Genomic DNA, 27,154 nt, shown 5'->3' with positions numbered 1-27,154 from the left:
GCACAGGGTCCATCCACATGGTGGACCGACTCAGGAAAGCACAGGGTCCATCCACATGGTGGACCGACTCAGGAAAGCACAGGATCCATCCACCAGATGGACCAACTCAGGAAAGCACAGGGTCCATCCACCAGACGGACCAATTCAGGAAAGCACAGGGTCCATCTGCCTGGCGGACTGACACAGGAAAGCACACATGGACCGACTCAGGAAAGCACAGGGTCCATCCCTCTGGCGGACCGACTCAGGAAAACACAAGGTCCATCCATCTGGGGGACTGACTCAGGAAAGCACAGGGTCCATCCGCCTGCCGGACAGACTCAGGAAAGCACAGGGTACATCCGCCTGGCGGACAGACTCAGGAAAGCACAGGGTCCATCCACCTGGTGGAGAGACTCTGGCAAGCATAGGCCGAGTCACTGTCCCACTCCCCCTGCATAGCAACAAAACATTTGCAGGCTGGCGATATAATTCCAATTTGATACACAACTTTGCCAACTCTGTTTTGCTCCATCTTTTATTTCCTGCTTTATTTATTGATCACAAGTTTCAGTGGATAATTTGTTTCTGTACTTGCAATTTGTATCTCACCTACATTTCACTTCTAAACATTCCAGTATGATATCCACAGAGTAAGCGCATTACAAGCGCAGAAAGTCACTAAATAATTTGAACCTTTAAGCTAGTTTAAGAAACTGGCCCTTCAGATTCTTTCTGAAAACAAAGTATTACCTTGCAGTCCATCCTACACAGCTTCCCTTCTTGCACAATGAGATCTCCAGGAGCTTGCAAGAAATGAGGACGGAAAAATCTCTCCTGGATGGGCTCATTCTCTTCACCGCTATCTCTTGACCGAGATCGAGGTCTACAACATAAAGAAGAAAAAAGATGTGGTCATAGACTTTTACAAAAACACTTTGTGCAATCGAAATGCTAGACTATGATACCATCAGCCAAAAATGCTGGGTGGCCAAAAGTCCTTTAGTTTATACAAAAATATTCCAGGATTTTGTTTCAAAGCTTTGTGGTAAGACACCATATAAATAATTTGTGATACATACCACGTGTACTATATACAGCACTAGCCTGAGTTATGTTTTTCTATTTAAAGTAATGGAGAAGCGGATGATTCAGACCCAGTTTTAATATCTTCAATACTCCAAGTTCCCTTCAAAAATCAATTACTCTTCCCATGTCCCAAACATTAAAGGCTATTGTATAAGACAGCAATATTTAATATGAAGCCACACAATATTTGTATAAGCTGTGCTCATAAGGAAAGATGTGGATTGTCTTAGATCTTAGCCTTCGGGCTAAGGCCACGAAATGAGGAAAATATTCAAGTGAAGATGTATGTTTCTCTCGCAGGATTGGCCTAATCCCTCCAGATGGAAGCAAAACTAGGACTTCAATTTAGCAAAAATGTATTTCATGGTAACTGGACAAACGAGCTACACTGGGGGTGGCCCACTCTGCTTTATTTGCTTTGGCTGGACACATTTTCTTAAAATGATTCTTTTTAACATGAGAGGTCCTAAAACTGGGTTAAAAACATGACTGGCATGCAGCCCTTCATCAAACTGATAAATCCAGAAGGTCCGCACACTCATATGTAGACCAAGTCTGCTGTTTTATTCAAAAAATGTGACACAATTCCATTCCATATCCAATGATTCGTTTCGGGGCCCAGAGGAGTCCCCTTTGCCAAGGTAAACACACAGAATGGCGTTACCATGGCGATTCCTTCATCAAGCTGAGGTATGACTTAGGGCTCATTACCATATGCACGCTTTCAGTCGCGCTTATGGAAACGCGATCGCAGGCACATTAGAGAGTGCGCTGCAAACCGGAAACAAGCCCTTAAAGAACAAGTGACACCCATGCTAACTTAGAAATAAAAAAACACATAGATAAGTAGATACATACTAGTTCTACTTACATAACAGATGTATTGCACTGTCCACGTTATGAGTCCTGTGAATTTTATAAAGGAAATGCAGAGAATCGTATTCTAGACAGTTTCCATTTTGGTTATCTTTGAATGACGCTAATCCTGACGTAAATTCCTCCCTCACTCTTTTCTCCTTTTGTTAATTGTGTATTCGTTACCCACCCTCCTCCCAGAGTCTTCAGACACTCCCACTGAGGTCTATACTAGGAAGTGCACTGTCTTATGTCGTTAGAAGAAGGGGAAATAAAAGGAAGAGGAGGACTATATTATAGATAAAAAGACCCCCCCCCCCCAGCATGCAACTGTTTTGCCAGCTGATAGGAATTAAATTGAATGCAGGATTAGCATCTTTTATCACTTAATATACTCAGACCAGTTGCTGTTGAAATTTGATTTTTATGGTGACAATCCTGCTTTAAAGTGAACCCGAGGTGAAAATAAACTGATGAGATAACCAATGGTATTTATCCTCCTATTCCTACATTTAGTAGAATTAATGTTTTGTTGTCTCTGCTTAGTGGCAGCCTATTCAGTGGTATTTATCCTCCTATTCCTACATTTAGTAGAATTAATGTTTTGTTGTCTCTGCTTAGTGGCAGTCTATTCAGTGTCTCTAAATGAAAATACAGTAGGGTATTGTACCGTGTTAGCCATCAGTAAAAGCAAGAAGTTTTAAATCAGGATGATACCATTTATTGGCTAACTACAAATGAATAAGAATAAACAAGCTTTCGGCCTTGCAGCCTTCGTCAGGTTTACATCCTGTTAGTTTGCAAGCTGGTGGTACAGACAGCTTATATACATGCAACATCAAAAGGAAAAACAGATATTTTTTTCAAGCATAAATACAACATTAAGATGCCTTAATACAAACAGACCATCTAAATGGGGTAAGATAAGGATCCTTGTTTACTTTATTGCTCACAGACCTGGTATTAGGATTGACCCAGAGGTATCGTAAATTCTTAGTTCACAAGTTCAGCTAGGGTGGCTGAGACAGTTCATATATCATCAATCTCATACCAATATAGAAAGTTGTTGTCCTTATTCAGACCCTTCTGCACAGCTTTGAAACAATTTATAAATTTTGTTTCTGCTATTAATCGGTCATTTGACGTTTTGAAGCCGCCCTTCAGGGCAGTGACACGAAGATCATCCATGCTGTGTCCGTTGGACCGAAAGTGTGTAGCAACTGGGAGTCCAGATTTGGTATCATTAATAGTGTGCCTGTGTCCATTCATACGTTTGCGCAGAGTTTGTCCAGTTTCTCCCACGTACATAACATTGGGGCATTTAGCACACATGATCAGATATACCAGATTGGTGGACCCACAAGAAAATTTACCTTGTATTCTGTACTCCTGTTGTGAACCTGGTATCGTTACCCTGTCAGTGGAGTAAATGTGTCTGCAGGTCCCACATATTTTTTGTCGGCAGGGTGATGTTCCTTTTTGTTGAGGCCTATTCAAAGAGCTCCTGACAATCATCTGTTTTAGATTGTGTGGTTGCCGATATGACAAGAGTGGAGGTTTAGGGAATATCGTTCTCAGTCTGTGATCCTTGTGTAAAATGGGATGAAGTTCCTTAGCAATCCTCCTTAAGATTTCCAGGTGTGGGTTGTAGGTGACAACCAAAGGGACACGTTCCTCTTTCTGGTTTTGCTTATATTTGAGGAGTTCAGTCCTGGGGATGTTGCTGGCTTTCCTGATTTGGGCCTCAGCCATGGGAGGACTGTAACCTTGTTTAATGAAAGTGTTCTTAAGGTGATCCAGGTGCTTGTCTCTGTCCATCCTGTCAGAACAAATCCGGTTGTACCTTATAGCTTGGCTGTAAATTATAGAGTTCTTAATGTGCTTGGGATGAAAACTGTAATATCTTAGGTATGTGGGACGGTCTGTAGGTTTGCGATACACAGAGGTTTGTATGTTGTTACCCCTGATGTATATGGTGATGTCCAGAAAGTTAATCTCTGTGTGAGAGTAGGTAAGTTTCAATTTGATTGTAGGATGGAAGGCATTGAAGTTCCTGTGGAACTGGAGAAGATCATCCTCACTTGCGGACCAGATGATTAAAATATCATCAATGAAGCGGAAGTAGGCCAAGGGTTTTATGCCACATGCATTGAGGTATTCCTCTTCGATTTTGGCCATGAATAGATTTGCATACTGTACAACCGGATTTGTTCTGACAGGATGGACAGAGACAAGCACCTGGATCACCTTAAGAACACTTTCATTAAACAAGGTTACAGTCCTCCCATGGCTGAGGCCCAAATCAGGAAAGCCAGCAACATCCCCAGGACTGAACTCCTCAAATATAAGCAAAACCAGAAAGAGGAACGTGTCCCTTTGGTTGTCACCTACAACCCACACCTGGAAATCTTAAGGAGGATTGCTAAGGAACTTCATCCCATTTTACACAAGGATCACAGACTGAGAACGATATTCCCTAAACCTCCACTCTTGTCATATCGGCAACCACACAATCTAAAACAGATGATTGTCAGGAGCTCTTTGAATAGGCCTCAACAAAAAGGAACATCACCCTGCCGACAAAAAATATGTGGGACCTGCAGACACATTTACTCCACTGACAGGGTAACGATACCAGGTTCACAACAGGAGTACAGAATACAAGGTAAATTTTCTTGTGGGTCCACCAATCTGGTATATCTGATCATGTGTGCTAAATGCCCCAATGTTATGTACGTGGGAGAAACTGGACAAACTCTGCGCAAACGTATGAATGGACACAGGCACACTATTAATGATACCAAATCTGGACTCCCAGTTGCTACACACTTTCGGTCCAACGGACACAGCATGGATGATCTTCGTGTCACTGCCCTGAAGGGCGGCTTCAAAACGTCAAATGACCGATTAATAGCAGAAACAAAATTTATAAATTGTTTCAAAGCTGTGCAGAAGGGTCTGAATAAGGACAACAACTTTCTATATTGGTATGAGATTGATGATATAAGAACTGTCTCAGCCACCCTAGCTGAACTTGTGAACTAAGAATTTACGATACCTCTGGGTCAATCCTAATACCAGGTCTGTGAGCAATAAAGTAAACAAGGATCCTTATCTTACCCCATTTAGATGGTCTGTTTGTATTAAGGCATCTTAATGTTGTATTTATGCTTGAAAAAAATATCTGTTTTTCCTTTTGATGTTGCATGTATATAAGCTGTCTGTACCACCAGCTTGCAAACTAACAGGATGTAAACCTGACGAAGGCTGCAAGGCCGAAAGCTTGTTTATTCTTATTCATTTGTAGTTAGCCAATAAATGGTATCACCCTGATTTAAAACTTCTTGCTTAAATGAAAATACATGAACTATTGACCTTTTCTTATCTCCCTCTGCTCTCAGAAGTTGAATTCTGCAAGGAAAACTTTCATGGCTGTGATTTGCTTATCAGTGATGTTTACTATATTCCTGACAAGGTACCGACAAGACAGAAGCTGTCACTTTCCATGCCTAGTAATTACCTCTTTCAGGCAGCAAAATAAAACAAGTAAAACAGCCTGGTTATTCATATGTTTTGCGCTGTGCATACACCTTCATTTCATTATGTCACATGTCGCCTTGGGTACACCTTATAGGACAACTATCCGAAAAATGGTAACATTTAAAATGTATACATATAAGAAGTCTGTCCCAGAGTAAAATGCACTATAAATGTTCTGTTCTTCTGTGTTGTGGATTACTTACAGTAGGAAGTAAAATTCGGACAGGTTTTAAACTAGTCCATTTCTCATGGGGGGTTCTCAATATTTTCTTCATTCATTACAAAAGCTCTCCCAGGAAAAAGATCTATACAAAGACCCCCTACTCATTTACACAATAAGGAAAAACAAAAGATGTGCAATCTTGCGCTAACGCAGGTGAGAGGTCAAAGTGGACCGCAGACTGATCACACACTGGCAGCTCCTCAAACACTCGGCTGTGAGCGGACTACTGGAAAAGGAAGCAAAAGACAGGAGGAGCGCTCCATAGTGTGATACCGTTTAATAAAATGAAAACTGCGCAATAAAAGATACACTTACTAGATGTGTATGAACAGTAGGCATTTAAAATTGGCATATAGCCCAGAATAAAATTCATTTACACAATATTTGGTAGTTGAACTGAGCAACTGTTGTTTAGCAAGTACTTTTGAAAATTAGGAAAACCCTGAGAATCTCCATAGGGAGATGGAGTAGTCTAACATCTGTCAGATTTTTCAGATTTCTACTACCTATTGTGACTTTTTTGTGCATTTTACTCTGAAACAAACGTACATTGTATATGAATGTATTTTAAATTTTACAATGTTTCACTATAGTGGTCCTTTGAAGGATATTCTAGGCGGAATTAAACAGTTTTCTTTTACTTATCTGGGGCTTCTTCCAGCTATGTAGCTACCTCACTTTTCTCCCAGTCCCCTTTGTTGATCAGCTGTGTGGCCCAGTAATGTCTGCTACTCAGCTGAGTCTCTCACTACTGCACATTCAGTGACCCGCTGGCACGCCTTGTAACCGTACAAGAGCACAATGCTCCCGGTCATGGGAGTGCGGGCCACAAATCAGATCAATGAAGAGGGCCAGGAGGACAGTAATGGACCTAGTTCCACCTCGGATATGCTTTAATGGTTGCATAAATACATCTGGCATAAAAAGCGGTGGTAAACTTGAGACCAGCTGCACACCTAAGAATTGCAGTGCACCGCAAGAATGAGCCTACATATGACCCTGCACTGCTGTGCGGCGACAGGGTCATATGCATTGGCTCACCCTCTGGCTAGTGACGCACTTCCTACTGGGCAGGAAATCACTGGGATTCCCGTCAGTCCGCGCATGCAGGTCACACTGCGCTCCTGTAGTGAACACTTGCTGCATCGCCCATTGACTTGCATTGCTGCATAATCTGTGTGGTAGGTACGGATCATGCGGTAATGTGCTGCAGACTTTGCATCGGGATTGCAGTGATTTCTCCATAGACTTGCATGACCCTTGCGGTGGGGAAGTGTTACGTGAGGCAACGTGGCGGGCAAGTGTGTAAGTGGGCCTAAAAGAGAAAGATTTCTTTGTTACAGCTTATAGAACTCCTACTGAGATTCTACAGAGTGGATACTTCCTGGTATCCTGGGAGCACAAAAAGTGTTAACCTCCTGTGTTTACATATTAACTCAGAATTCAGCGGAGTCAGCAGAGAGCTGACAGCTCAAATTACACCAGCTCATTACTTGCTGAGAAGGGAGAATTAGACAGGCTGTTCTCTATAAGCACACACAGGTTGGATTTCTCTGTGTTTCCTTGTCTCCTGTGCAAGAGTTCAGGCCTGCTGTAAGCTCAGACTGTGTAACCTCGTTTAAAAAAAGTGGTTCTACTCTGACAATATAAATGCACACTAGATAGGAGATCATTAGATAATTAAAATGGAGAGCTGGGGCCATCATATAAAGATAACTGTGCAACCAATCTATAAGCACCAGTTTGTTTTTTATCTATACTTGTTGTCTTTTGTTATACATTGATATTATTTTATGAAGTGTCTGTGAGGTAAAACTAGCAGTAATAATGGTCAGCATACCTTCGAATGTGAGGCTGGGATGTTGGTGTGCGGTTGCTCCTTCCTCTCTGATTCACAGCCTGCACCATCAGTCTCCCAGTACAGCTGACTCTGCCCTATAAACAAGAAGGCAAAAGAACATTATATTACATTTGTAAAGCAGCATAATGTGTTCCTACAGGAAGAACAATTATTGTATGTTGTTATTACAAGCAAAACAAGGATTTCTCCGAAAAGCAGAGGTTGGCAAGATGAGATTACATCAACATGGCTGTTGTTCAATTAAGTTTTTCTCTAAGTTTTTTCCCAGGTGATATTGTCACGTTATCAATAAAATGCCCTTTAAGCCACCAGCAAGCAAAAAAATACTCAGAATACTTTTGGCGGTACTTCTTAACAGAGGATGAAAAAATATGTCTAGAAGATATCCAAAAAGCTCTTGTCAGATTTGTTCAGAAGGTCCTCGGGTGGGAACGGTGGGCACAAAGTGGACATGGTCATCTACCTCGGGTTCACTTTAAAGGTGCATACACACATCAGACTATAGTCTTTGGAAAATGAAAGATCACAGACCAATCTTACCACCCTTCATGTAGTATGAGAGCCATACTCTACACAGTCTTTTCTATGGAGCTGAACTCCACATCAGAAAAAACTCTTTGCAAGCTGCTGCACACACAGATGCTGTACAGACACAAAAGGTCAGTATCTGCAAAAGATCTGTTCCTGCCAAAAATCCATTCCTGCAAATTGCAATGATAGTCTATGAGATCTGCAGATCATCATACACACATGATTTAACTGACATTCATCTGCAGATCAAGCAATCATCCGCAGATCTGAAAATCCATCCTGGTGGATCTGATCTGCAGATGAATGTCAGTTAAATCATGTGTGTATAATGATCTGCAGATCTCATAGACTATCATTGCAATTTGCAGGAATGGATTTTTGGCAGGAACAGATCTTTTGCAGATACTGGTCTTTTGTGTCTGTACATCATCTGTGTGTGCAGCATCTTGCAAAGATTTTTTTTCTGATGTGGAGTTCAGCTCCATAGAAAATACTGTGTAGGTATGGCTCTCATACTACATGAAGGGTGGTAAGATTGGTCTGCCATCTTTCATTTTCCAAAGACTATGGTCTGATGTGTGTATGCACCTTAAGTGAGCAAGTGTGTTTCCTATGATGCATCCCATCCCATATATGCAAAATAAGCTGAACACCTACATTCACCTTTTGGTCAGTGAAGCCTACAAACAAGGAACCATTAGGGCTCGTTCACACCAAATCCAGTGCAGAATGGTGCTTATCATGTTGCGCTGTTTATTCCCTGCTGCTGCCTGGGCTCTATATTTAATATAGCAGCGCCATTCCCAGCCTGTGTAGAAAATGAGTCCAAGTACATTCTCAACTAGTGGAGTCAGGCAGTCATTTACATGTATGTGCCCCTCAGTATTCCACCACCACCAGCTGTGTGCACCACTCAGCACCACTGCTTCAATGCACAGGCCCAGAGGGACAAGTAAGAGAAGAGGATGTCAGACTCAGGTTTGGCCATTACCAAAACTCTACTGCTTCTACCATTACCAGAAAAGTCAGTATTTGTATGATACCGCCTGTATATCGGGAAATGGACAAAAAGTAGGGATAATAAAAATTGCACCCTGCAAAAAGAAAACACAGAGACAACAGGAGCCCAAATGGTGTAGTATGTCACAGTACCAGAAATATATAAAATATGCGGATTAATTATACTCACAAAGGTGGGTTGCAAAAGGGCAACTGACCTCTAGAAGAAGGTGGAGATGTATAACCCCGACTTCACTCTGGTGACCAGAGGGAGTTGGCAATGGTCGCACTTTTGATAAAAAACAAAACCTCAAATGACCTAAACTGGTCAAAGAGGGATGACCCCCCCTCCGAAAGGAGGGTGATGGAACAGGATAAAGGGGAAAGCGGCGCCCAGAGAAGATAAAATGTGTCAAAATAAATAAAATGAAAAAAAAAATTGTTTTTAACGCATTTTATCTTCTCTGGGCGCCTCTTTCCCCTTTATCCTGTATATCTGTAAATAATCATTGTTTATTTAATTCAAAGTTGCTTTCTCATCGTACGTTCTGTTTCTATCCCCTGTACATCGATCATTAGTTATAACTTTATGTTGGAACCTTAGTCTTCATAAAATCCAGAAATGTTTTTACTTTTTTTTTTCTGACACCATTTTTACATGCATCTCTCTTCAGCAAATCTGTACTGCTGACACCCTATATCAGCTCCCATGTTTTTCCACAGTGACTTGTGTTTTACTGCACAAGTACATCTTCCCATAAACATGTTTAAGATGACACATTTGTGATAAAGAGATCAGCAAACACAGCAGGCGACTCTAAACACTTCATGCAGCATTGTGTATACATTCAGAGTGCGCTACATTCGTTTCCGTTGCTGTAGTTTAGTCTAGCCGATGATCTATGATGGGGAAAAGGCACAAAGTATTTCATTCGTAAGCATGTAAGCTTCTACAACTGTTTATGTGCCAGTGTGACAAGTATAGCAATAATAAACCAGCTACAAGAGATAGCAACTTGTTTCACAGTAAAAATATAATCATTACTGGGGAAAGAGATACAGGTAATATGAAGTTATGTGTAAAATAGGTTGTATGTTCTCCCTGTGTATCCTCTCGGTACTCTATATCCACCTAATTTCCAAAAACATTCTGATAAGTCTCTCGATAGTATAATGGTTAAGGGCACAGCCTCTGACATAAGAGACCTGGGTTCAAATTTCAGTTCTTCCTATTACCTATTCAGTAAGGAGTTCTTGGGCAAGACTTCCCTAGCACTGCTACTGCCTACTGAGTGCGTCCTCAAGCCCTTTGAGTCCGACTGGAGAAAAGCGAGATACAAATATCGGAATTACTACAAGTTAATTGTCTTCCCCTAAAATTGATTTTATCAGAAGGACATTATGCCTGGTACACACCATTTAATTTCACGTCAGATGGGTCGAATCAATTTTCAACAGTTACAAACTATATTTCGATCCATTTTGTGCAGAAGGAAACCTGATCAGAGCTGTCAGAAACTGATCCGACCTGTCGTTCTGAATTACATGGTGTGTACCAGACATTAGACCATGACTATTGTAGGTAATAGATTGGGAACTCCTCAGAATAATACAGGCAAGTGGTTTATAAGGTGAACATGAGGAGAAGCTGATCTACAGAATGAAGATTCTACTTGTGGTGGTATTGGGGTCTTAAACAGAGATGTATGGAGGGCACACATTAAACAGAACTTTACAGGTTAGGGTTACAAGCTGAATGCCTTTCATGATAGCCAATAAGTGAAGGGAATGACAAAGGGGAGCAGCATTAGAGAGGCACTGCAGCAACATATAAGATAATGTACTCAATTATTCAGGAAACCCATTTTCATGTTAATTATCCTGGTTTCAGCTTTTTTTTTTAAAGATGTCCAGGGGGAGTCAGCAGCTCACACAAGCCCAGTTAGTAGGAGTGCACGCAATTGGGGGGGGGGGGGGGGGGCAAAACCCCAAGTATATACAAAACAAGTGTGGAATTGCAGCACACAGCTCTTCTTTATTAGAGCAATCTAGCTATACAAGTAGCGAGCAGACAGTTTCGGTCGTCCCCGACCTTCATCAATGCCATTATGTAAATGAAATACAATTCAATATATACCCACCCAGACAGGAAGCAGGAAATGACAACACAATCATATGATCAATGAAAATAAACAAAAAAACAGGAAGTGTTAAACAGCACACTTATCTCCCTCTATGAATATCCATAATCCACATCATTCTGTCTGTATTTCAACCAATCCGGTGTATGAAGTACCATTCTGTTAACCTAAGGAAAAAAGATTACAAAAATAAATGTAGATCGAAGTCCCTGTTCAGTCCCTGCGGGTGTAAAGTTCCTAATTTATGTATCCACATAACCTCTCTTTTCTTGAGGAGAAGGATATAGTCTCCCCCACGTCTTATGTGGAATTGTGGATACATAAATTAGCAACTTTACACCCGCAGGGACTGAACAGGGACTTCAATCTACATTTATTTTTGTAATCTTTTTTTCTTAGGTTAACAGAATGGTACTTCATACACCGGATTGGTTGAAATACAGACAGAATGATGTGGATTATGGATATTCATAGAGGGAGATAAGTGTGCTGTTTAACACTTCCTGTTTTTTTGTTTATTTGTTCATTGATCATATGCTTGTGTTGTCATTTCCTGCTTCCTGTCTGGGCGGGTATATATTGAATTGTATTTCATTTATATAATGGCATTGATGAAGGTCGGGGACGACCGAAACTGTGTATGTATATATGTATATATATATATATATATATATATATATATATATATATATATATATATATATATATATATATATATATTTGTTCAGTTAGGCATTTGCAGAAATGTAATTTTTGTTTTGTTAATACTTCATCCTACTACCAATTACTAAATCTCAGAGAGCCTAAGCGATTTGAGTCCTTTAGGAGAAAGGTGCGATATAGTGCTGCCCATAATTATTCATACCCCTGGCAAATTTTGACTTAAAGTTACTTTTATTCAAGCAGCAAGTAATTTTTTGATGGGAAATTACATAGGTGTCTCCCAAAAGATAATAGGACAATATACAAGAGGCATTATTATGGAAAAAACATTCCTCAGTTTTTATTTACATTTGAGCAAAAAGTGTCCAGTCCAAAATTGTTCATACCCTTCAAAAACTGTCACAGTCTGTGGGAAAATCCAAAGTTCTATACCATTCCAAATAGTCCAAGCTGTTCTAAAGCATCCTAATTACCCTGATTAATTGGGAACAGCTGTTTTAATCAATTCTACAGGTGAAAGACAGCAGTTGGTTTGTGCACAGTCATGGCTAAGACAAAGGAGCTCAGTGAGGACCTGCGGCTGTGCTTTGTGGCTGCTCACAAGTCAGGAAAGGGCTACAAGGCCATTTCTAAATGTTTTCCAATTCCAGTGGCCACAGTGCAAAGTATTATTACATGTGCTGGCCAGGAGGATAGTGAGAGAGGTGATAAAGAATCCAAGGATCACCACCAAGGCCATCCTGGTGAATCTGGGCTCTGCTGCTGGCAATGTCTCAAGGCAGACAATCCAACGGACACTGCAAACTGCTGGGTTTCACTGATGCAGAACAAGGAGGACACCGCTTCTCCAGATAAGGCACACAAAGCTTGCTTGGCCCTTGCAAATGCTCATCTGGACAAAATACTACTTCTGGTCTTCTGTGAAACAAAAATTGAATTGTTTGGTCACAAGGTTTCCTTCATTTGGCGTCAGAAAATATAAGCCTTTAACCCAAAGGGCACCATCCCCACTCTCAAACAATGTGGTAGGAACCTAATTCCTTGGAGTTGTTTTTTCAGCCAATGGACCAGGGAACCTAATCACAGTAAACGGCACCATGAAAAAAAGAGTAATACGTGAGGATTCTCAATGACATCATCAGGTAGTCTGCAGAGGAACTTGGCTTTGGCCACGAATGGATATTTTAGCAGGACTATGACCCAAAACACACAGCAAGAGTGGTGAAGAAACACAACAACATTAACGTTTTGGAGTGGCCCAGCCAAAGTCCTGACTTGAATCCAAATGAGTATCTGTGGAGGGAGCTAAAGATCAGAGTGATGCCAAGAAGACCCTCCAACCTGAAAGATTTGGAGCTCATTGCTAAAGATGAATGGACAAAAATACCCGTGGGAGACATGCAAAAAGCTGGTCTGCAATTATAGGAAGTGTTTGATTGCTGTAATAGCTAATAAAGGCTTTTCTATCAATTATTGTGAAGGGTATGAATAATTTTGGACTGGGCACTTTTTGCTCAAATGTAAACAAAAGCTTAGAAATGTTTTTTTCCACAATAACTCCGCTTGTACATCATCTTATTATCTTTTGGGAGACACTTATGTCATTTCCCATCACAAAAATTACTTGCTGGTTGAATAAAAGTAACTTTAAGTCAAAATTTCCCAGGGGTATGAATATTTATGGGCAGCACTGTAGAAATGTTATTGTTATCTCTGGCCATTTCTGGATACACAAGCTGCAAGGCAAGAGTGCTATTCACTATGCCACCATGCTGGCAATAAACCTTACTTCAAAAACTTTGTCAAAATTAATTTTCCTTGGAAACTATGGAACGAATGGGTAGGTAGCTAATAAACTGCCCACTTTGGAACTGTTAAAAATTATATTGTGGAAGGAAACAGAAGAGGCCTCTAACATGCAGGCCTGTAACCTAGCAGTACCAGAAACACAACACAGCTCTCATGTTTAGATTATTGTGAACAGCAATGACAAGAGTTTATTTACATAGAATATAATCCTTTTTGTGTTCTTATTTTGGCATACAGTTCATCACTGCATAAACAGGCACAGATTTCACTTCAGCAGATCTGCAACAGAATACTACTTTCTACATTTTGTATGTCACACAGCAGGAACCATTAATACATCAATGTGTAGTGCAGCTAATGTCTAGGGTCTTCTGCAAATGTAGCCCAGGGGGTTGAAGATTAAAATGAAAGAGTATAAGAATGTGTTATAGGATAACTTGCATCAGGGAATGGCTGTATCAGGATTTCACAGAGTCAGCAGCCGTTACACAGCTTTCTTAAGAATTCAGTTAAAATAGTCATTCTGGGAAGTGATATTAACTGGTTTATTAACTTTAGTATAACTTATTGGTTATATATTAAATGATGCAAGTTGGTTTCTGTTTCAGAAAGAGGGGGGAGGAAATCACAACCCAAAGTAGAAAATCTATGGAGCTTGAGCCAGATGCGAGCAATTGTTTTTGCTGCAAGTTGAAGAGTTAAATGGAGAGGAGAGCAATTCACATACTGTATGTGCACTGCTTCATTGGTAGTGATTGCTGCTCTTCTCCTACTCTCCCTTTTGCCACAGCAAAAAAACTACTTTAAAGCAAACCTGTGAGTTCAAACAAGGAAAAAAAAAATCAGAAACGTACCTCTGTAGAGGGAAGCCTTTGTGTCCTCCAAAGGCTTCCTACGTCCTTCTCCTCCAGACCACCGCTTCTTGACTTTTGAAGTTTGTGTGAAGGAGCATGGCTGCACTGTGCACATACATGATGGCTAGTGCCGGCTCAGTAGCATGAAGCCGCATGTGCTCAGTGGAAAAAGCTGAGCTGGAGCAGCTTCATGCTATTGAACAGGTACGAGCCGCCCTGCACAGAGCAGCATCACTCCATCAACAAGCCCTTGTTGAGCAGGTTCGAGGGGTCCCAGTGCTGGAACGGTGATGTGGAGGGGGACAGGGGAAGCCTCCACCTTGAAAACACCAGGTGCGCCAGATAGTGTAGTATTTGCAGGCAATGAACTAATGTGTGAAATAAATAGTACTCACAAATTGCTAATAGGCAACCACAATATCAGGCAAGTGAAGAATCCCGTATCCATACAGGTTGGGTATCCTCGTCAACCGGATAGATTGAGTAGCACTCTAGAAAAAGGACCACTGCCTGTGTAAAGGCGCATTCGCATGAAACGGCCCTCAGGCTTCCAGTCCCCTGCACCCACCACCAGCCTTCATTGCTTGCACCCATATGTGCTTTGTCTTTATGCACACACTGAAATTTCCATGTCTGACAATTGCACGTGGATAAACAAGCTTGCTGCTGACTTCCACTTTTTCTTCTTTGATGTAAATAGACTGTATGCCACTTTGGTCAGAGCACGCTAATAGCAGCTCCACTGCAGGTCCATAGCAATTACCCTGTAAAAGCTGTTCCCCAGCCGCAGTGCCAATGCATAATTGTTTCTTCTTTTGAACTTCAATAATCCTAAATAGAACTTTCGTGGAGTCCCATAGCCTTAATTTTGATTTCAAGGGTTGAAAGTCTAGGACTGAAGTTTGAATCAGATAAAATGTCACACTGGCACAGCTGTTGCTTATTCAGCTCCCACACAGAGAAATGATGACCTACTGAACCTTTCATCACCATCCTTTTATGCAGCCATTCATACATTTTATGCCATATAATTACTTATCAGGAATCCTGTCATTGAAGTCCAACTGCTCCAACAACAGAGATAAAGCACTCTATTATTTAGTGAACACATGCAAGAGCTAAGGCTAATTGGTACTAATTTTCACACCATTCTCTCATTGCACCATTTAGCTACTCCTACCGGTATATGTTAAAAGTAGATCAAGAAAATACTTCTGATTAATTTCAATAAGAACATAACTGGAATGTATTTTTTTTACTTGTTTATGCATATCTATATCTTGAAGTACTTTAAAGTAAATGTCAATAAAAAAAACAGATACGTATGGAAAGGGAAGGCTGTGGTTTCTATAGTGCTTTACTGTTCCTCTCACGGTCCCCTCATTCCAGCGCTGTCCCCCCCCCCCCCCCCCCCCGGTTAGCAGTATTCAACAGTTTGGTCAAAAACTGCTCTGTGCCAGCGTGGGAGGCTTCACGAGTCTTCAGGAGCCCAAGTGCTCGCAGAGACGGATGGCTCCGTACTGCATCTGCACGTGTGCGCTCTCTCGTGCGCTCACGCATCTCATGTTCGGGACTGCGAGAGGAACAGAAAGCCTTCCCTCTCCATAGGTAGGCATCTGTTTTTGCTTTTTTTATTTCAGTTGACATTGGCTTTAAAAATGGCACAGGAATGTACACTGTACTATGGTAACAATACACAAACGATGTTCATTCTGAAGTATGTAAATTGAATTCAGAGAAATGATAATTTCTGTAATGGAAATTCAACTAAGGAATCTGAACTAATGATAATCAACTTCATTCATGTTCATGGAAATTAGTAGTGCTGTGGTTGATTTGGCATTTATTAGAGATGACTTCATGTCTGACTGTGAGAAGAAATATGCTGAAAATGATGTAGCAATACCTGTGGGTTGGCAGCCATGATGGTATAGTTGCCATCATCATCCAAGGAGGCGGCCGAGGTATGCAGGGAACACGTCCCGTCGGGCTCTCGCTGGATTTTGTAGTGCTCACTTCTTTTGGAGATTTGTTTCCCATCTTTGAACCAATATATCTGTAAATCCAAAAGGAAAAAACAACAACATAACTATACACTCTTGTAACTATAGGGGAAAGTCATACATTAGGGCAAGACATCCGCACCAGCAGACTAAGGCACATACAGCCGTAACCATTGAAACTCAAGGCAGCTGCACATTAACTGCACTCCGGTTTAACATATCAAACAAATAAACAAGCTGATCCAAAAGCTATTTTTAAACGGCTAGAAAAATGGATTTAAGGACTGCCAAGAAAGCTAATCTCCAAAAGGTTACAAGGAATCCTGAGATTGTGGGCATCTCATGCATTCCACACAAATGGCATAAATGGCATGAAATCAGACTCGGGGATCTGCAGTCCTTCAAAAAGGAGCAGCTAGAAAATCCTGTAATGGCTCCAACATGGTTGTTATTTATTAAAAGCAGCCTGAGTGCTATCTTGTATTCTGTACATAATAAACAGATTTCCATGAAGATTAAGTGACTGATAAACAGAATAAGCTTGCATCAAGGCATTAGCTGAAATGTATACTGTGGTATTAAATTCACAGAAATGACTGCTCAGCTGTTGTAGTGCGTGACATTTTACAGTATGTCTCCATTGATTTATTAGTGTACAGCTGATATTACCTAGATTATACAGCCTTGTTACCTTCGTGCTGCAGGTGCTTCTGCTTGCAAGGCTCTGCTGAGCCCCAGTAGCGTTTGCCTGGACTAGGCGCATAAATGTGCTCAGGGCTTTGATGTTTCCAAAGCCTAACCACGCCCCTTTTCCTGCCTTATACCACATGTCCTTCTCTCCACTCTAAATCCCTCCCAGACCAGCCATGCTTACCCAGCCCTCTGGTTAAATCATCATCATCAGGCCTCTGCATTAATACTGAAGCCAGGCTGTTTCCAAAGCCCAGCCACACCCCTTTTTCCTGTCTCATACCATATATCCTTCTCCCCAAGCTATATCCCTCTTAACACCAGCCACGCTTACCCATTTCCCTGGTGATATCCTCATCATCTGGCCTCTCCCTCTATACTAAAGCCAGACTGTTTCCGAAACCCACCCACACCCCCTTCTCCTACCGCTATTTTCACCAGCCATACTTTACCACCCCCATGGTGATATCATCATATTCTGGCCTCTGCATTAATACTGAAACCAGGCTGTTTCCGAAGCCCAGCCAAGTCTGCAGTATTACTACCAGGAGAGAGACTCTCTGCAGGGTCATTTTATTAGCTAATAGTACTATGTAAGTGTAGTACTATGATGGCTCTTGTTCCTCCCTAAAGGGCAAACATAACAGGCTACATTTGTGATCCATATTCCCAAGTAGTCACTTGTGGGTTTTGTTTCCTGGAATGGTTATTGCTGCATATGGTGCACTAAAAACAGAGTTGGGCGCCAGCAGTTTGTATAGGTAAACTATAAATAATTTATTAGAAAACAAGAAAAGTAGACATTAATCTTAACAAACAGCTCAGGGCAGCACATGTACAAGGCACTGCACACAAGGATTCACTTGCAATTCAAGAATAAAGAGGGATCCAGGCAGTGTGTGTATCATCCCATCTTCTGAGTTTAGAGCAGAGAGCAGAATGCAAAGGCTTTTATGTTAGAATGTGACTATTTAGGCCCACCTCTAGACTCTTTATGGTGTGTAAGGCTTTTAGCTGTCCTCTGCATTAATATGATGCCGTTGGACCTTTATCAAGTATTAGCATATATTAGCAGGCCAATGGGAATTGACGCAAGGTAGTGGGTGTGGTCCACCCTAACCAGAATACGGCGAAGTCTGGTGGTACCCTGTCAATAAGGCCACGTGGAGTTTCCAAGACTTCAAGAGAGAACCGGAGCATTGTCAGAGATCAGGAACCTTTCTAGAAAGTGTCCTCAAATGACCTCTTGCACAAGCCAAGAACTCTGGATTGGTCAGGACTAATTCCTGTATTATATGACCCCCTATGAACAAGGTTTTGTTTACAGTGGCATGTTGTACCAGAAATCAGAAACAATCTAAGTAACTATAGGGATTTCTAGCCGCAGTTACAGGTAGTGGTCAGAATTCAGGACGCAGTGATTATATAAATATGACATCTAGAATCTGTAACCTTGGAGACACTTTTGGGTGGCTTTAGGTTGCTGTTGAAATGTCATGGGCCATTGTGACAGTATGCTGAATGTGTAGCGATTGGTGGTTATTCTTTTTGTCTGTAAGGGATGTTATTAGAGGCAATGTCAGCTGAGAAGTTTATTTTTGGGTCCTTGAAATCATTTCACCACTAACCAACTGACTTCATCAGTTTGGTGAGGCAAGGTAATACCAAGGAATACCAAGGAATTAGATACCAGAAATTCTGAATGAGATCATCTATCTCTGAAGATTATCTCCACACTTAATAAACACAATTCATCATTTTAGTACCATGAAACTCACTATGCACATGGTGATTGTTTAAAGGACCATTTTCAAGAAAAATGGTAACATTTAGACTACATGTGTATATTATACAGTACATATAAGATGTACATTTGTCCCAGAGTAAAATGCTTTATTGAATGTCACTGTCACTTACAGTGGGTAGTAAAAATTCAGCAGCTTTTGTACTAGACCATTTTCTCATGAAGGATGCTCTGATGTTTTTCTATTTTTAAAAGCACTTACTGTATGCCAGTTGTTCAGTTCAACTACCACAATAGTGCTAACAGGTAGGCAGACCAGCCCGTATCTTTATATAGATCCTTTCCAGGAAATCATTTTGTGAAGAATAAAGGAAATACTAAGAATCGCCTATGTTATGAAGGTCTGATGCCTGGTGCACACCATGCAACTTCCTGTCAGATACACGGGTCGAATCAAAAATTCCCACAGGTCCAATCTGATTTCCGATCAATTTTCTGATCGATTTTTAATCAGTTCTATACCAAATCAATCAGAAAAATGATGGGAAATCAGATCGGCCCTGTCAGGAACTATCAATCAACCCATCTATCTGAGGGGAAATTGCATGGTACGTACCAGATATTAAACCTGTCAGATCTGCCAAATTTCTACCACCTACTGTGACAGCAGGGAGGCTAGGCTCAGATGACAAATAATCGCTCCCTCCCACATGCCCATGTGGTAAAGGCAGTAGAATCTCTGACTGACTGACTGGCTGGGAGAAAATCTCCTAATTATTTTGTAAAAGATTTTATTCATAAAACTTTGAATAATATTTATATCAACTACCCGGGAAAAATATATATATACTATATAGGCAGTGGGGAAGGACTCAGAAGGATTACTCTAGCAAAGACAAGTTCACCCTGTAAGGTGCCTTCTATATGTATACGCACAGTATAACAGCTTACACTATACGTACTGAGGTTGACATGCCAGTATCTAGAAAAGGGTGTAAAATTAATAATAAGTGAATATATTGCCTAGTTGATCAGGGCCTCATTTAGTTATAAGTACACTACCACTTTAAAGTGGAACTGTAACTCAGGATTGAACTTCATCCCAACCAGTAGCTGATACCGCCTTTCCTATGAGAAATCCTTACCCTTTCTTGAATAGATAATCGGGGAAGGGGGCGGGGGTGGAGGGAAGGGGGGGTCTGCATGGCTGAAATTGTGGTAAATCCCTCCCACAGTGTGGTGATGTCAGGACCTAGGTCCTGACAGTTTACGGTTTGTGAGCAGTGTAGCAATGTGGGAAATAGCAGCTGTTTCCATCTGCCAAGCAACCAGTATCTCCCTCTGTGCATACCCTTATCTATTAAAAAATAACAACCTTTTAGGTTGTTAGGGGGTGTGGTTATAGACAATAGCCGTTGGCGCTGTCTGTTTTTGTTTTCATAGTAGTAAAGATGATTACGTGCAAATTACATGGCGAACATCAATCAGTCCTTGATCTCTCTACTATAGTTTAACTTATCAATTTGCAATGTATTGATTTATTTTTCCCCTCTTCACTATAGCTTCCTCTTTAAGTGTTTTGTTTTCTTGATTTTAATAACATAAAAGGTCATAGGCTAGCAATACAAACAAAAGTAATCCATAAACCTAGTATAGCAGCAAATCTCAGGTAAAGTAAGCAGATTTAAAATGTCCGTTGTTACAGGAAAAATAAACAGGAGAATCTTCATCTTTTATTAACAGCATACAATGTGAGAACACAGCCAGCTCTAAAATCCAGCACAAATGGTTTCCATCCCGTTGGCCATCTACAGCTACTGTAGCTTAATACAGACAATGAATCATATCACTGGCTGTAGATAAAGGTACAATAAATCCCACACAAGTAGTATTAAGTGTACCTTACTGGCCTTGGGCTACATGAGCGCATTGCTTCCTCCTCGTGTCTGCAGATGGGCAGAACAATCTACGTGATATATTTCAGCTTTTTAAACAGAAGCAGAACGCTTTTCAAACATTTTTTACAGAAAGTTTTAGGAAATATCCTTTATCTATTACTGCAAACAGCTAATTTAATTTACTTCACTGCTTTTATATAACAGTACCACTGATTACCAATGACTTCAAATATGAACCTGTTAATGTTTCCTGAACTCTGTTGCTGGCCCAGCTGCCTTCTTGGTTGCTAAGCCTAAAGGTACACACTAATGATACAATCTATTGTGTAAAATTTTACCAAATCCATGTATTAGAAGGGTACATGTAGTGAATATACTTTGAATGGATACTTTAGGTTGTTTCTCATATTACATAGACATGGTAATATTGAACAAAAAAAAGATTTTGTCATTAGTGGGCACGTTAAGCCTGGACTACAAGACCTAAGGTTTGAATTCAGCTAAACAAGGATTTCAATATGAATAGGATGCTCAGCAAGGTAAAACAAGTGTTGAGGACCTCCTGTGATTATTTTTAAGAAAAGCCTTCTCTGCATTTAGCTTACTCCACCCCTTTTGATGCAAGGATGTCCTGGCCCATCAGGGGTTTAGCTAAGATTGAGAGGAGATCCTATGTTTTCGTCTAAAAGCTCACCTCAAGCAGTAGAATAGTTATGAAAAACCCAAAAGGGTCATTATAGTGGCTGCCTAACTTGGGGATGGACTTGAGGTTGAGGGACTTATGTATTCCTTTGGACCCTTACAGATCTCAAAAGAACTGTCCTTTTTCCAAAGTGCTAGATTTCCAAAAAACGATATTTGTGATGAATTCATTTGCCTTTAACCTGAATCCAAACAGGAACTCTAATTGTCAAACCCGCTACTGGTTAAATAGATCAGCTGGTAAAAGCTTTGATTTGCTACTCCCAACTTTTGCCTTCTGGATGGGGAAAACTAACAAATTAGAACAATTGTTTGCTCATCACTGCTGCTTGAACAGTAAAATGCTGGACTCTTTTGATTAAAAAAGAATATCTCCCAAATATTACATATAATTAATAAACATGTAAAACAAGGTTTTATACCAAAAGGCTAGGTAAAGAGGTCAGTGACCTCAATTCACTAAGCTTTATCAAACACATGATCAAACATTTGATAATTTACCTCATGGGTAAAATGTAATTTTGAATTCACTGAGTTGTTATAGATTTATTGAACGTTTTATCGATAAAACATTCAATAAATATATAACACCTTAGAGAATTCAAAATTAGATTTTACCCATGAGGTAAATTATCAAACGTTTGATAAAGGGTTTGACAAAGCTTAGTAAATTGAGGCTAGTGTCTCTAAATATACAGGAACCTAAGGCAGAAGGGCTGAAGTACTGCACTGGCTGAAGGTGAGTGTTGTTCTGCTATGGCTACAAATCTTATGGCTGCAATGTTCCACAAGCCTAGATTTCAAAAGATGTGAGCTACAGAGAACACTTTAATAATTTCCGATGTTTTACCATTGCAGATTAATACATGTGCAGCCACAACACATCAGTCATCCTCCATCCTTTGATATCTTTAAAGTGAACCCAAGGTGAGAGTTATATGGAGGCTGCCATATGTATTACCTTTTAAGCAATACCAGTTGCCTGGCTGTTCCTCTGCCTCTAATATATTCAGCCATAGACCCTGAACAAGCATGCAGCAGATCAGGTGTTTCTGACAAACACCAGCAGATCACATGTGTACTTCAGACATTACTGCAAGCCAAACAGATCAGTAGCGCTGCCAAGTAATTGGTATTGTTTAAAAGGAAACAAATATGGCAGCCTCCATATACCTCTCACCTCGTGTTCACTTTAAAACGATCCCTCAAACTCACTTTTTCTGACAAGAAAACGCATTACCTTAAAGAGAAACTCCGACCAAAAATTGAACTTTATCCCAATCAGTAGCTGATGCCCCCTTTTACATGAGAAATCTATTCCTTTTCACAAATAGACCATCAGGGGGCGCTGTATGACTGATTTTGTGGTGAAACCCCTCCCACAATAAACCCCTCCCACAAGAAAAGTACGTACTTTTTTTGGCAGTTTCCTGTCCGTGAACCTTGTTGCATTGTGGAAAATAGCTGTTACAGCTGTTTCCAACTGCCAAAAACCATGCAGCAGCTACATCACCTGCCAACAGTAAAATGTTCACTGGAGTTCCTCTTTAAGCCATTCCTCCTTTGACCTCTGGCCAAGTTGTACTCCTTACTAGACAACCTAAAAACACACTGCCTATATGAATACTGTATACTACCCCACCTCTTGTGTCCCCCACCACTTGTGTATCTGGTCTTATATTATGGCATCCTTATGTGGTAATGTGTAGAACAATATCTAAACAGCTCCCATATCTCCATGTAATTCAGCAGCATGGTCATGCTGGCTTCTGTGTCAGTGCGGAGAAGATTGTAGACTGATAAAGATTTGATAAAATCGGCTATTTGGCATGGATTAGCCACAGCAGCTCCACGTTTGGGAACGATATGAATGACAGAGAAGGAACATTGTGTTCTTGTTTCCATTTTCCAAACTGCAGTACTAATAATGGCAGCTGAAATTAGAATAACTGCCACTATAAACATAAAATGACTGTGTGCTTCTAGGATATAATTATAGCTTAATTCAGTGTGACTTAAAAAATGAATAGAACTGTTTAATTATACCCTGAATAAAAATATACACTTTATTTTTCCTCATCAAAATCTGTTTTTGAAGAGTTGCTTTTGGAGACTGGACAAAATAATGCAGGCCCAGCGGTGGCTCTATGGTTGCTATTTTTGTTTCCACAGTTCTCCTCAGTAAATCTCTCTGGATTAAGGCTTTGGGTTTCGTTGTTAAACCAACAAAGAGGGATGAGTGACATCACCGTCTGTCTCTGGGTCACTGAACTCCATCTAATATCTGGAGATAGAAAAACCCTCCCAACAGAGCCATTGTTTATCTACTCTGTGCCATAATCCCATTCCTCACATTTCTTCACAGCCAACCAAGAACTGCCCATAAATAAGTTCTGTTACATGCTACCATGAAATGTAAAACTGGACATATACATAGAGTTGCATTGGACCCTCACCCACATGCAATTTCTCTAATACCCTGTTCAGACGTTCACCCTGCCAAGCCAGTAACCAAAGTAATAAAGATCAAAGCCTAGACGAAAGCCCTAAACCCACTTTTACCTTATCATAAAATTAAAGTTGTGAGCCCAACAACAATAACAATAGCAATAACAACCATATCAATGATTCTGCCAAAATTATACTGTCAGAACTATTCCACAAGCCTAATCTCAACTACTCACAAGATTGTCCCACAGAAAACCTCACCATTATAGCAATGTTTTGTCTTCTTCCCCCAAAGGTTTCTGGACTTAACACTTTTATATACTATATGCTAACTGTTGTACCTTACCAGTTTAACTTTTCAGTTCTGTAAAACTTTGTTATACACATTTGTTAATGTGATTTGAATATAACTCAATAAAAAATATTGAAACAGAAATGTAAAACTGAATCACATGCACACTCAGTGTCTAAAATAGGACCCATATGTCTGTAGCCATCCTTTCCTTTTACACAGGTAGTGCTGCAGACATAGTTATAGACCAGGGAAGTCATACACCAGTCCTCGAAGGCCAGGCCCTCACACATTTATTGCACAGCTCATATTAATTGATGGGAAGAAATCAAGAAAAGTGATGTTCATCAAGTAAAACACATTTCTCCATTTCCCAGTCCATCTTAAACACTGGCATGTATATGGCCCTGGAGGACTGGAGGACAACTCCATTTGTACATCGGCTTTGCTTACTGCCACCTCCTCACTCCAGTGCTGTCCCAGTGCACCCTTTCCACTGCAATACACAGAAATTGCTGCAGAAAAGCATAATGGCACCAGGGATTGTTACCTGTACCTATGCAGCTCTTTTCAGTACCATCAACTCCTCTCTAGCGTATGTTCCTTTCACTCAAGAACTGTCATGTAATGTCCCTCTGCAGCCACCAAAATATGGAACTGAACATTGCATAAGATTTCACACTGAATTAGGTAAGTATGCACAGATTCAACATGTTCCCATATGCCAATGGGTCTAGCTGCACTTGGTATAGTTGAAGCACCATGGCGTTTCTTGCTATGGGGATGACATAACTGTACATTTTATGGTGGTGAGATGCAATGCTGTACTTGTACTGAAAAGAGAGGAACTGGCCATACTTGTTATAAAAGGTACATGGCTAGTTTAGTTAAAGGGGAAACAGGGGAATTGCTCTTTTAGACTGCAAATTGCAATTGCAATGTGATCTTACAATGCACTTTTCCTGTGATTTTCACTGGTGAAAACACAGAAAAATAATACAGCATTCAGGACTTTTGCGATCAGGCAAAATTGCGTCACTCTAGCATAAAAGGATTCCTATTATTTTGCTGATTGTACTTGCGCTGTGGGATTGGCATTCACAAAGGACAGTTGTTAAACTGGACTACAGTGAGGAATATTACAGTAGCTTTTATGGTTTTGTTCACTGTTTTCAGTAAGGGACTTGAACAACGCTTTTTTAATTTTTTAATTCTTTACTTTAAGGCTACTTTCCCACCAGGACGTTGCGTTTAGGGGACGTTATGGGGCGCATAACGTGCCCCTAACGCAATGCCTGGTGGTGTTGGAGCAGGACGCTACCAAGAGCCGCGTTACAAGCAGCTCTTGGTGCGCCTGCTCTGTCGGATGCGCTGCAGAGACCACGTGAGCGGAGCTCTCCGCATCACATGGTCCCACCAGCCAATCAGCGGCCGCTCCTGGAAGTAAACACTGCAAGTGCAGTGAATATAAAGTAGCCATGTTCCTGGCTACGTAGCGGACTCTCCCCGCCTCCTCTCCGCCCACAAAATAAAAAAAAAAACACCCATACTGAGCATGTGCAAACAGTCCAACTAGAACGCACAGTATGCTGCACTTCAAACGAACGTGCAGCGTTACTGTGTAACACAACGTGGGCACTGTGAACAGCCCATTGATTTTTCATTGCTGTGCGGTGGGGTGCGTTACAGGCTGCACTAACGTCCCACTGTGAAAGCAGCCTTAACCTTTTGGAAATGAGTAAGGACACTGCTCATTCTCCTGGAATGTATCAGATATCTGAGGGCCCCAGATTTCACCAGAGCAAATGGTCCACTAGTAGCTGCCCATAGGCAGAACTCTGCCACACATCAGAATGACAACAATTGTACGGTTTTATCATTCAAATATTTTATGAATTTTGCTAACACTAACTTCACCTGAAGTGAGAGAGGTATGGACGCAGCCATATTTATTTCTGTTTAAACAATACCAGTTGCCTGGCATCCTTCTGATATTTCAAGCATCAGTAGTGTCTGAATCACCTACCTGAAACGAACATGCAGCAAATCCAGTCAAACTTCAGACAATATCTGATCTGCATGCTTGTTAAGGGTCTGTAGCTAAAAGTATTAAGCTATGTACTCACCACTTCATGGGTCCAGCGATGTCCTCTTGACAACGGTCGTTAAGAGAGGTCTCTTCCTGCTCGCGACATCACGTGATTACACAACGGGCGCAAGCGGGAAGTAAACAATCGTGGTAATCAGCGCGAAGTCGTCAGGGATCTTAAGCAACGGACACGGCGGATCGGATTGTGAACAATGTGCGATAGCCATGGGGGGCAACATCGTTTAACATGCTTATGTTAAACGATGTTGCCCCGTCGTCGGGTCACATCACCGCAAGTATCGCCAAGTGGGTACGAGGCTTTAGTGGCAGAAGATCAGCAGGACAGCCAGGCAATTTGTATTGTTTAAAAGGAAATAAATGTCAGCATCCATATTTACTCTGGTGTCCGTAAGGCAAAGATCTGTTTGCTTTCCTGCTGAGCAACTGTTCAACAATTAAGGGACCAAAAGAGGAGATGGTGGCATATTGCCTGAGCGACAGAGAGTCTTGGGTCTCCCCCAATTGGGATCAGTTTAGCAAACAATGAAAATAAAAATGTAGTCAGGCAGGGGACACACTTGTCTTTCAGTTTTCTGTGCACATTTTTCTGCATGCAATTTCTGCACACCATAGGGCTTAATTCTTTAAAGTGTGATAACTGTTATCACAGCAGTTATCACGCGAGCTGCCACATGCAAACTGCACATGATAAGCGAAGGTTTGCGCGCTTTTCACGTGCACTTT

General features: G+C 40.9%; 1 protein-coding gene across 2 annotated transcripts in view; it reads right to left on the bottom strand.

Annotated features, from left to right (window-relative positions):
- Positions 1-27,154, bottom strand: part of PALLD (palladin, cytoskeletal associated protein) — a 473,533-nt gene that overhangs the window by 13,853 nt on the left and 432,526 nt on the right. For both annotated transcript variants that reach the window (XM_068278815.1, XM_068278814.1), the window contains 3 exons: positions 16,451-16,600; positions 7,527-7,621; positions 733-865 (listed from right to left, as the gene is read on the bottom strand). In XM_068278815.1, the coding sequence (XP_068134916.1) occupies positions 733-865; positions 7,527-7,621; positions 16,451-16,600 (378 nt within the window). The remainder of the gene's footprint in view (positions 1-732; positions 866-7,526; positions 7,622-16,450; positions 16,601-27,154) is intronic.

This window comes from Hyperolius riggenbachi, chromosome 1 (genome assembly GCF_040937935.1).
Source record: "Hyperolius riggenbachi isolate aHypRig1 chromosome 1, aHypRig1.pri, whole genome shotgun sequence".
NCBI lineage: Eukaryota > Metazoa > Chordata > Amphibia > Anura > Hyperoliidae > Hyperolius > Hyperolius riggenbachi.
The sequence above is the reverse complement of the archived record's forward strand: the minus strand, read 5'-3'. Positions and strand labels throughout refer to the sequence as shown.